Here is a 12,384-nt window from a genome sequence, read left to right on the forward strand (position 1 = left end):
CTTTATAAGACTTTTCTTTTAATCTTATATAATACTTAAAATTTGTTAGTCACATTTGATTGGCATGTCTGAGTTTGTACATCTTGAATGAATGTATAGTTGGTGTAACCCAAGTAATAATATTTTAAAGACTATCCATTGTCTATGTACTGTCATACTTTTTAAACGCATTTTCCCAAACCAGCTCAACCAACTTGTGACTGATTGTTTCAGAATTTCCTTTGTTCAGATTTAACACCTTTGCTTTAGACTGAACTACTTCATTAAAAATGTAAAATTCTAAGGTAAAGTGAAAATAAAATCGTCATAGGTCCCAGAGGACTGGTCTCTCATTAGAAAGAGATGACTAGTGGTGCATTTGACCTGAGGATCATGAAAGAGTAAGGTTGAGAAGGCAGCACAGTCATGTTAACCTCAACTAGTGAGAGAATTAAACCCCCATTCTTGGAATCGCTCTGCGCCGCAAAGTACATTGGTAACCAACCTCTGCCAATATCACAGAAGTTTTGTTATATATAGTGAAAACATATTGTGAAAATTTTGTGGATCCAAATTGTGATTTATTTATTTCTTCCAAGATCACTAATGTTTTAAACAAATTGTCAATCTTTACAGGACAAGTCTCATTGGTTTATGACCAGAGTAGGGTAAAAAATCTACATGTAAATAAGAGTTTATGAGAATTCATCACTAAAATGTTATTAAGTATAGGCTGTCTATTGCACTAATTCTTCACCTTCAGCACATCCCAATGATCTAAGGTGATCCCTTGGGGCAACTGAACAGCCACCAGAGAGTCTTAATTATATGATGAGTCTCAGAACAGACTATTCTGAACAACAAAAATGTCAGGAACTCACCTTAACAAGAGATTGTTGCTTGATTTATTTAATGAGCTGTTAGATATGGAATATTTGGTTTGGTTTACAATAATGCAATCCATTAAATGTGCAGATAACTCTATGTGAGAGCAATCTGTGACTAATTTGCCAGTTTTGGGGTTAATCAGTTATAACAGAAAGGTGACATCTTGATAAATGTAGTTACAAATTTCTTTTTCTGTTGAGTTGGAAAACTCTGTTGGTTTCTAAAAATTGCCTACTCTGACAAAATTAATTTTAAAAGTAATGGATTTAACAGTTCTATACCTGGAAGCTGCTATAAAACAAACACCAGAATATAATCTGAGTGAATGACTAATTTGGAAAATATTTAACCTTTCAGACATTTTTAATAAACAATACTTACATTACAGTAGACTCGCTTCTGGATACCGTATCGTAGAACCAAAACATCAAAGGATTGATCCAAAACCCCCATTACCATGGCTTCAGATTCCAGAGGGCCACATTCCTAATAGAATACATTAAATGTCAAAGCTATTGAATAAACCAACTTTTTTAAAACAGCATGAATCATACTATTTCCCACAAGACATCCATGGCAATATTCTGTAGTCTGGTCACTTATAAGTGAAGTAATTGAGGTACTTTAAGTTAATTTGAAAATAATTATGATCATACTCAGCGTTGCTTGAGCATATGCTGCTTATGGATTTGAGGTATCATGTATTCAATTTACCTCTCCCAGTTTTTCACTGTTGTGAAATTAGTCAGGAGAAACTTAAGTGAACAATACATGAAGAAAAGAAAGTATTTCACCAGTTACATTTCTCCACACCTCAAAACCATGTCACATTTCTCCATCTCAGGCAACCAGCTTGTAACTGATATAATAAAATGTGAGGCTGGATGAACACAGCAGGCCAAGCAGCATCTCAGGAGCACAAAAGCTGACGTTTCGGGCCTAGACCCTTCATCAGAGAGGTGATGAAGGGTCTAGGCCCGAAACGTCAGCTTTTGTGGCTCTCTGATGAAGGGTCTAGGCCCGAAACGTCAGCTTTTGTGCTCCTGAGATGCTGCTTGGCCTGCTGTGTTCATCCAGCCTCACATTTTATTATCTTGGAATCTCCAGCATCTGCAGTTCCCATTATCTCAGCTTGTAACTGATGTCCATTTCAAGCCCACCGACTCCCACAGCTACCTAGAATACACCTCCTCCCACCCACCCTCCTGCAAAAATTCCATCCCCATTTCCCAATTCCTCCGCCTCCGCCGCATCTGCTCCCACGATAAGACATTCCACTCCCGCACATCCCAGATGTCCAAGTTCTTTAAGGACCGCAACTTTCCCCCCACAGTGATCGAGAACGCCCTTGACCGCGTCTCCTGTATTTCCCGCAACACATCCCTCACACCCCGCCCCCGCCACAACAGCCCTAAGAGGATCCCCCTCGTTCTCACACACCACCCTACCAACCTCCGGATACAACGCATCATCGTCCAACACTTTCGCCATTTACAATCCGACCCCACCACCCAAGACATTTTTCCATCCCCACCCCTGTCTGCTTTCCAGAGAGACCACTCTCTCCGTGACTCCCTTGTTCGCTCCACACTGCCCTCCAACCCCACCACACCTGGCACCTTCCCCTGCAACCGCAGGAAATGCTACACTTGCCCCCACACCTCCTCCCTCACCCCTATCCCAGGCCCCAAGATGACATTCCACATTAAGCAGAGGTTCACCTGCACATCTGCCAATGTGGTATACTGCATCCACTGTACCCGGTGCGGCTTCCTCTACATTGGGGAAACCAAGCGGAGGCTTGGAGACCGCTTTGCAGAACACCTCCGCTCAGTTCGCAACAAACAACTGCACCTCCCAGTCGTGAACCATTTCAACTCCCCCTCCCATTCTTTAGATGACATGTCCATCATGGGCCTCCTGCACTGCCACAATGATGCCACCCGAAGGTTGCAGGAACAGCAACTCATATTCCGCCTGGGAACCCTGCAGCCTATTGGTATCAATGTGGACTTCACCAGTTTCAAAATCTCCCCTTCCCCCCACCGCATCCCTAAACCAGCCCAGTTCGTCCCCTCCCCCCACTGCACCACACAACCAGCCCAGCTCTTCCCCTCCACCCACTGCATCCCAAAACCAGTCCAACCTGTCTCTGCCTCCCTAACCGGTTCTTCCTCTCACCCATCCCTTCCTCCCACCCCAAGCCGCACCCCCATCTACCTACTAACCTCATCCCGCCTCCTCGACCTGTCCGTCTTCCCTGGACTGACCTATCCCCTCCCTACCTCCCCACCTATACTCTCTCCACCTATCTTCTTTACTCTCCATCTTCGGTCCGCCTCCCCCTCTCTCCCTATTTATTCCAGTTCCCTCTCCCCATCCCCCTCTCTGATGAAGGGTCCAGGGCCGAAACGCCAGCTTTTGTGCTCCTGAGATGCTGCTTGGCCTGCTGTGTTCATCCAGCCTCACATTTTATTATCTTGGAATTCTCCAGCATCTGCAGTTCCCATTATCTCTCACATTTGTGGTGTTAGGTTGCTTGCCCAGCATTTAATTGTGAAGTCACTATAAACTAATCCAACGAAACATTTAAAGACAAAAGCAAATCCATTGGTATGTTAAAAACTCCATAGCATTACCATAAATGCCAACTTGAAAAACTTAATAATGCAGATTGACATCTTGAAAAAGGTGAAAGAGTAGCAAAATGCTACAGATTATGGAAATCTGAAATAAAACAAAGTGTTGGAGAAACTCAACAGGACTGGCAACATCTGTGGAGACAGAAACAATGTTAACATTTCAAGTCTGATATGACCCATATACTGATCTGAAAGGAGCTGGAAAATGGTGTTTTTTTTTATTGTGAGAGAAGTGGTGCGAGTGGAACTGCTTGTGAGGGTGGCCACAGCAAAAGACAAAGGAAGTGCGAACAGTAGTTAAACAAAATAAAGAAATTTAATGGGTATAAATGATATTTTCACCAGTTTCAAAATCTCCCCTTCCCCCCACCGCATCCCTAAACCAGCCCAGTTCGTCCCCTCCCCCCACTGCACCACACAACCAGCCCAGCTCTTCCCCTCCACCCACTGCATCCCAAAACCAGTCCAACCTGTCTCTGCCTCCCTAACCGGTTCTTCCTCTCACCCACCCATGAGAGGGAACTGGAAGCTGATGGATTTTAATCCCCATTGAAACAACTACTACACTCATGATAATGAGTAATGGGGCATAAAGACACCATCCAAATCCTAAGAATAATCCTAAGTATGATAAAGAGAAAATGGTCCAATTTGCTGAAAGCAAAGTCAACAAGATACAGGTGATGGTTGAAGGTGGGGAGTTTGGGGAGCAGGTTTTGGGGCTGAATGGAAGAAAAAGTGGAGGACAGTGATCATGCTTTGAAGTTGTGAAACTCAGTACTGTGTCCTAAAGGCTTATACTATGTATTACCATATGCAGTTTGGCTCCTTTCTTTTTACCAAAAGACTTGTAACCTTTCTTTCATGAAATATGTTTCTATTTCTCCACATAAACAAGCTTCTTTCTGTCTCTCTCATGTAATTTATAAGTTTAGAACAAATTTTAGTACCAATCCCATGTACTGGGCCTTCTAACATTAACCGAAAATTACTCAAATCTAGAATCATACTGCCTTTGATGCAATTTAATTTGTTTTCTATTCAGCTTGTTTCAGTTCTTCATAAACTGTTATTTAATTAAACAGCAATGGAGAAATAGCACTTTAACGAAAACACAATGATGTTGGAAAGAGAGAATTGCAGGGCCAGGAATAGCATAAATTGGAAGAGAGCCAGAACCTAGCCCATCCATGGTCTTGATGCACATTAGGCTTTGGTTTAGCCACTCAACCGGAAGACTGATTTACTCAAACAAATAAATCCTTTATCAAGAACAGTTTTTAAAATATTTTTCATTTTAGTACATCTAATGTATGGATCCAGGGTATGCTTGCATGGTAACTAGAATGTTGGACTAGCAACCTATAGGTTGAGTTCAAATTAAACTATTGTAAATTATATCAATAAACACAACAATTTGTGTGCTGGCACAGTGAAACAAAAATGACCATGTAAAGCTGATGGATTTTAATCCCCATTGAAACAATTACTACACTCATGATAATGAGTAATGGGGCATAAAGACACCATCCAAATCCTAAGAATAAGCAGCACGTTAATATTCATTAATCATGCTAATAATCTCTGAAGCTACTTTGATAAATGAGATTCTGGCATAGCATTCTAAGCAGATTTATGGGGATTGCATTACTTAATCTGGCTCCTTTATCAAGTTGGTACAATCACAGACCCAGAAAAAAATTCAATCAAAGCACAAAATCTGGGGAAATTGAGTTTAATTTAGTTGTGCGAGCTGTGTGAGCTGGCTCAGGATTCTGCTCTCCTAGAACTGACCTAAACAGTGCCAGTATAAAAGCTATGTAATATTCAATTTTAATTTATTGTGTTCTCACTCTCTTCCAAGTTCAAAGCCAACTTTTTTATTCTTTCACAGGATGTGGATGTTGCTAGCAAGGTCAACGTTTACTACCTGTGAAAAGGATTGTTTTAAAAACCAAGAACTGTGGTAAGGATTATTGCACTTGTCAAAAGCAAGCAACCTGCCAGTGATTTTTAAGTTCAATTTAAACTAACGTTTGCGCAATCAGTACGGAGATTACTACAGATGTGTTGGAAATGGTTGGGAAAGCAAAATGATATTTGACCAGAAGACCATAAGACATAAGAGTAGAAGTAAGGCCATTCGGCCCATCGAGTCCACTCCGCCATTTAAATCATGGCTGACGGGCATTTCAACTCCACTTCCCTGCACTCTCCCTGTAGCCCTTGATTCCTTGTGAGATCAAGAATTTATCGATCTCTGCCTTGAAGGCATTTAACGCCCTGGCCTCCACTGCACTCTGTGGCAATGAATTCCACAGGCCCACCACTCTCTGGCTGAAGAAGTGTCGTCTCTATTCAGTTTTAAATTGACCCCCTCTAATTCTAAGGCTGTGCCCACTGGTCCTAGTCTCCCCGCCTAACGGAAACAACTTCCCAGCATCGACCCTTTCTAAGCCAGACCTTATCTTGTAAGTTTCTATTAGATCTCCCCTCAACCTTCTAAATCCAATGTATACAATCCCAGGATCCTTAGCCGTTCATCGTACGTTAAACCTACCATTCCAGGGATCATCTGTGAGAATCTCAGCTGGACACGCTCCAGTGCCAGTATGTCCTTCCTGATGTGTGGGGCCCAAAATTGGGCACAGCATTCTAAATAGATCCTAACTAGAGCTTTATAAAGTCTCAGAAGCACATCACTGCTTTTATATTCTAATCCTCTTGAGATAAACGACAACATTACATTTGCTTTCTTAATCACGAACTCTACCTGCAAGTTAACTTTTAGAGAATCCTGGGTCAACACTCCCAGATCCCTTTGTACTTCTGCTTTACGAATGTTCTCACCGTTTAGAAAATAGTCCATGCCTGTACTCTTTTCTCCAAAGTGCAAAACCTCGCATTTGCTCACATTGAATTTCATCAGCGATTTCCTGGACCACTCTCCTAAACTGTCTAAATCTTTCTGCAGCCTCCCCACCTCCTCAGGAATACCTGCCTGTCCACCTATCTTCGTATCATCGGCAAATTTCGCCAGAATTCCCCCAGTCCCTTCATCCAGATCATTAATATATAAGGTGAACAGCTGCGGCCCAAACACTGAACCGTGCAGGACACCACACGTGACCGGTTGCCAATCCGAAAAAGAGCCTTGTATGCCAACTCTCTGCCTTCTGTCAGACCGCCAATCCTTAATCCAAGCCAGGAGCTCACCTCGAACACCATGGGCCCTCACCTTGCTCAGCAGCCTCCCATGAGGCACCTTTTCAAAGGCCTTTTGGAAGTCTAGATAGATAACATCCACTGGGTTTCCCTGGTCTAACATACTTGTTACCTCTTCAAAGAATTCTAACAGGTTTGTCAGGCACGATCTCCCCTTACTAAATCCATGCTGACTTCTTCTCTGACCCTGCACTTCCAGGAATTTAGAAATCTCATCCTTAACAATGGATTCTGGAATTTTACCAACAATCGAGGTTAGGCAAATTGGCCTATAATTTTCCATCTTTTGTCTTGATCCTTTCTTAAACAAGAGGGTTACAACAGCAATTTTCCAATCATCTGGGACTTTTCTAGACTCCAGTGACTTTTGAAAGATCACAACTAAAGCCTCCGCTATTTCCTCAGCCACCTCCCTCAGAACTCTAGGATGTAGCCCATCGGGACCAGGAGATTTATCAATTTTTAGACCTTTTAGCTTTTCTAGCACTTTCTCTTTTGTAATGCCTACCATACTCAACTCTGCCCCCTGACTCTCCTTAATTGTTGGCATCCTACTCATGTCTTCCACTGGGAAGACTGACGCAAAGTACTTATTAAGTTCTTTAGCTACTTCCTTATCTCCCATCACTAGCCTTCCAGCATCAATGTGGAAAGGCCCAATGTCTACTTTTGCCTCTCATTTGTTTCATAAGTATTGAAAGAAACTTTTACCATCATTCCTAATATTACTAGTTAGCCTACCTTCATATTTGATCCTCTCCTTCCTTAGTTCTGTCTTTGTTATCCTCTGTTTGTTTTTGTAGCCTTCCTAATCTTCTGATTTCCCAGTGCTCTTGGCCACTTTATAGGCTGTCTCTTTTTCTTTGGTCCATTCCCTGACTTCCTTTGTCAGCCATGGCTGTCTAACCCCACCCCGGATAATCTTTCTTTTCTTTGAGATGAGCCTCTGTACTGTGTCCTCAATTACACCCATAAGCTCCTGCCAATGTTGCTCTACTGTCTTCCCTTCTAGGCTCTGCTTCCAGTCGATTTTCATCAATTCCCCTCTCATGCCCCTGTAACTACCTTTATTTAACTGTAACACCATTACATCCATTTTGCCTTCTCTCTTTCAAACTGCAGACTGAACTCTACCATATTATGATTGCTGCCTCCTAAGTGTTCCCTTACTTTAAGGTCTTTTATAAAGTCAGGCTCATTTCATAGCACTAAGTCCAGAATAGCGTGATCCCTTGTGGGCTCTATCACAAGCTGTTCCAAAAAGCCATCCTGCAAACATTCCATGAATTCCCTTTCTTTGGATCCACCAGCAACATTATTCACCCAGTCCACCTGCATATTGAAGTCCTCCATGATCACCGTGACCTTGTCTTTCTGACATGCCCTATCTATTTCTCGGTGCATCTTGTGCCCCTGGTCCTGATCACTGTTAGGAGGTCTGTACATAACTCCCATTATGGTTTTTTTGCCTTTGTGGTTCCTCAACTCCACCTACACAGACTCCACATCCTCTGACCCTATGTCATTCGGTGCCGTAGATTTAATTTCATTCTTAACTAACAAGGCAACCCTGCACCCCCCCTCTGCCCACCTCCCTGTCTTTTCGATATGTTGTGAATCCTTGGATGTTTAACTGCCAGTCCTGAGCTCCCTGCAACCATGTCTCTGTGATGCCTACCATATGATAATCATTCAAGATGATTTGTGCTGTTAATTCATCTACTTTGTTGCGAACACTACGAGCATTTAGGTAAAGTGCCTTAATGCTAACTTTCTTATCATTATTAGAGAGACTGGAAATCCTAAGATGTCTTAAGGTATCCTTCCTTTTTACTGTATTCCTAGTCTGCCTCGAGCTTAAACCCACCTGTGCACATGCTATCCTGTTGTTTATCTTTCCATTTAACTCCATACTCCCTGTTGCTTTCGCTTTCCCGTCCCCCCAACTCAGAAGTTTAAAGTCCTACTGACCACCCTATTTATCCTTTTCGCTGGAACACTGGTTCCAGATCGGTTCAGGTGGAGACTGTCCCAACGGTACAGATACCCCCCCCACCTGCCGGGTCCAAAACTGATGCCAATGTCCCATGAAATGGAATCCCTCTTTCCCACAGCAGTCCCTTAGCCACGTGTTTACTTCCCTAACTTTCTTATCCCTGTGCCAATTGGCACGTGGCTCGGGCAGTAATCCGGAGATTATGACCCTTGAGGACCTGTACTTCAATTTCTTTCCTAGTGCTTGATAATCCCTGAACAGGTCCTCTACCCTAGCTTTGCCAATGTTGTTAGTCCCAACGTGGACCACAACAACTGGATCCTCCCCCTCCCGCTCCAATGTGGTGTTAGTTGATACCAAACCCTGTACTGCATTTTAGAGACGGCAAAGGATTTTCTGCAGGTAACACAGTTGACCCAACAGTCTAAAGGAACTTTCAAGGACCAGGTTGATAGACTTGGTGGGTAAACTAGAGGTAGCAATTCCTGTGAAGAAGAGTTAAGAAGACAGAGATAATTGAGGTACTCTGATTTATGAATATTTATTGTCACTTGCATTTTACAGTAAATAATACAGTAAAATACAGTGACAAGCTTCAAGCTTCACCAGAATCCAGTGCCATTTTGAATAGAATAAGAATAAAAAGGATAAAAGGTATAGGTGAAAGAAAGTTTGAGCCCTCAGCTGGCTCACCAACGACAACTGCACCTGCCAAAGTTGATGCTGGGTCCTATGCTAAACCCACACTTGCCCCGCAACCAGGAGTCCCTGGCTCTGCTGCAACCTCAATGATACCAGGAGTCCTGGCTCCTGGCATACCATGCTGCTGCTGCTAAAGCCACCACCTCGCCAATGCCAGGAACTATTCTCATCACCATGTTTGCTTACACCTACAAAGTACTTTTTAAATACAAGTAGTGGATTTGCAATGAATTTCACATATTGTAATCAAACTTCCTTATAAGGTTTAAATGTAGAGAATCTTAAATGCTTTCCAAATCTACGTTGAAACGTTTACTGGATTACCCTCGTTTACTTTCATGTGAATAAATTCCTCCTTGGATTGACTTCATGAGCATCCTGTAAAATGCAAAAACCTTTTATCCATTAATGATGGAAATTTAATGATTCATAACTCTCAATACTGTGCCTCACTTTAATTGTAAATCCACAACAGTTGGGAGGAAGGGTTAAAGAATATGAATATAATCATAGATTTCTTTAAACCAACTGGAAGTCATCTTAAAAAGAAACTGTTACCCTCTTTATAAAAGATAATTTATGAATATAGTCAGTTCTGCTATAATGCGGTAGTTGCATTCCTATGCAACATCGCATTAAAGAAAATCACACAATAAAAATAACGTGGCCTATGGGAAAAATGAGGTTAGAGGCTGATCACCAAAAAAATCACTCAAAAGCCTAACAGTTTCATTGTCATCATTACACCCTTAATTCCAGATTTTCAGTGAATTCAAATTCCATCTACCATGCCCAGAACATTATCTGGGTCTCTGGATTAACAGCCAGGCAATACCACTAATAGACCATTACCACCACAGGATGGCACAATTTGAATAAATGTTTAATTCATATCTAATAGTGAAATTCAAGTAAATTTAACACTTTACCTTGAAAAATTGTCAAGATGACATGAAGGGGGAGAAGGTTGTACTGTACCTCTCTCAGAAAGCACTTCACAACAAAGCCCGTGAAATGATCACATGATGCTGGTGCAGAGGCTCTTTTGGCGCTAAAAGTGTGTGTATTCACGACAAAGCCATGAAACAGTCATGTGATATTGAGATGTGCTCCTCCGCGCACCAATGAAATTGTGGTATAGACAACACAAGTCTGCGTTTTAGAAATAGCGTTCACCTATTCGCCAATCATGTTACAGCCAATTCACATTGACTGAACATGCATTTAAGCAGAACTGACTGTACAACAATCCTAATTATTAAAGTTAATGAAATTGCCCTACATAATGTGGTGGCAATGGTCTATTAGTGGTATTGCCTGGCTGTTAATCCAGAGACCCAGATAATGTTCTGGGCATGGTAGATGGAATTTGAATTCACTGAAAACCTGGAATTAAGGGTGTAATGATGACAATGAAACTGTTTCAATTGTTGGAAAAAAAACCCTCTGGTTCACTAATGTCCTTTAGGGACATGTTTACCTGGTCTGGCCTACATGTGACTCCAGACCAGAGCAATGTGGTCGATTCTTAACAGCCCTTTGGGCAATTAGAATTGCACAGTAAATGCCTGCCTAGCTAGCAACACCTTTATTACATGAATGAATTGAATTAAAAAAACACACCAGACCTAATCCTATTACTGATATTAATTCATAAATAGTATTAATATTTGCTTTGATTTTCCCAGACACTTTTTCAGATACATTTCCAATTTGCTTGTACAGCATTTACTTTGGAAGAGAAATAGTTCTGCTTAGCATCAAGCCTAAATTCCGGAAAGAGATTTTTTTCTTACAAATTAAATATAATTGATATTGGATTCCTTTGATGTTTCACTGGGTAAATGCTTTACTGAATGATACTGAGGAATACAGACTATGAAAGGGCACAGGGTGAATCCATGATGTGTAGACGAGTTAACTGATCTCAGAATTTCTATGCTTCAATGTATTGAAAGAATACTGAATGTTTTTGCTTGCAATTGAAATTCCTAAAAATATATATGAATATCAGATGAAAGGCAGGATTAAGTTCAGTTGTTTCAACTCCTGTGACCTAACAGTCCATTGTCAATTATTGTCCAAGTTCACTTAAAAGATCACTTATGGTGCCTGTGGAGCTGCATCACACCACTGATCAGCTTACAGATGGAGGAAAAGCAAGGAAAAGAAATTGCTAAACTAAAACTCTATGGAGCAATATTGTCTTCACAGTGATTAAATACACGCAAAAAGAAAATTTTCCTCAGTAAAAGAGACTTCCCAAAGCATGAACTTGGTTAAAAATAACATTTGTTAATGCTCATAAGTAGTCTAACTGAGAAAACAGTGTCTCCGTATGGTGAAATGCAAATTGCCAAGGATATTATTTTCCCCTTTTGATTAAAAATTAACAAAGACTTTCACATTGGTTGTAACAGTAGCAATCTAGACTCTTAGTTCAGGCCCAGTGTGATTGGAACAGTTCTACAGAACCCTTGCTAAATATGCTGTCAAAAAAATCAGACATCAACACAAGCCAGTCTGATCTTCACTGACTGCTTAATTACATTTATAATTGCACTATTTATTAGATAGCTATTTATCTGAAATTGAATGCATAAACACATCATCAATAATTGTACTTTTCAATGATCAGATCTCCCATGGTTTTTGTTCCAAGCTGAAAATTTGTATTAGGATCATAATGTCAATTAGTATAACCTGAGGCATGGTATCACTGGCATTGGGATTTCATAGCAATATCAAGGGGACAGGGTCTCTGTCAAATGGTACTTATAGAGATATGGTGTGGCGGATTTGGGTTTCTTTAAAAACTAGACAGGAAACTTCTTCAAATGCTAAGGAATCCAGCGTTAAAGAGAGAGAGAGAAAACTCGTCCACTTTGGCAGGAAGAATAGAAAGCAACATATTATTTAAACAGTAACACACTGCGTAAGTCTATGTGAAAG

General features: G+C 41.2%; 1 protein-coding gene across 2 annotated transcripts in view; it reads right to left on the bottom strand.

Annotated features, from left to right (window-relative positions):
- The window catches only part of dis3l2 (DIS3 like 3'-5' exoribonuclease 2), a 296,352-nt gene that overhangs the window by 5,923 nt on the left and 278,045 nt on the right, over nt 1-12,384 (bottom strand). For both annotated transcript variants that reach the window (XM_059651106.1, XM_059651107.1), the window contains one exon: nt 1,249-1,353. In XM_059651106.1, coding sequence (XP_059507089.1) covers nt 1,249-1,353 — 105 coding nt within the window. The remainder of the gene's footprint in view (nt 1-1,248; nt 1,354-12,384) is intronic.

The sequence above is a fragment of the Stegostoma tigrinum genome, chromosome 14 (genome assembly GCF_030684315.1).
Source record: "Stegostoma tigrinum isolate sSteTig4 chromosome 14, sSteTig4.hap1, whole genome shotgun sequence".
Taxonomy (NCBI): Eukaryota; Metazoa; Chordata; class Chondrichthyes; order Orectolobiformes; family Stegostomatidae; genus Stegostoma; species Stegostoma tigrinum.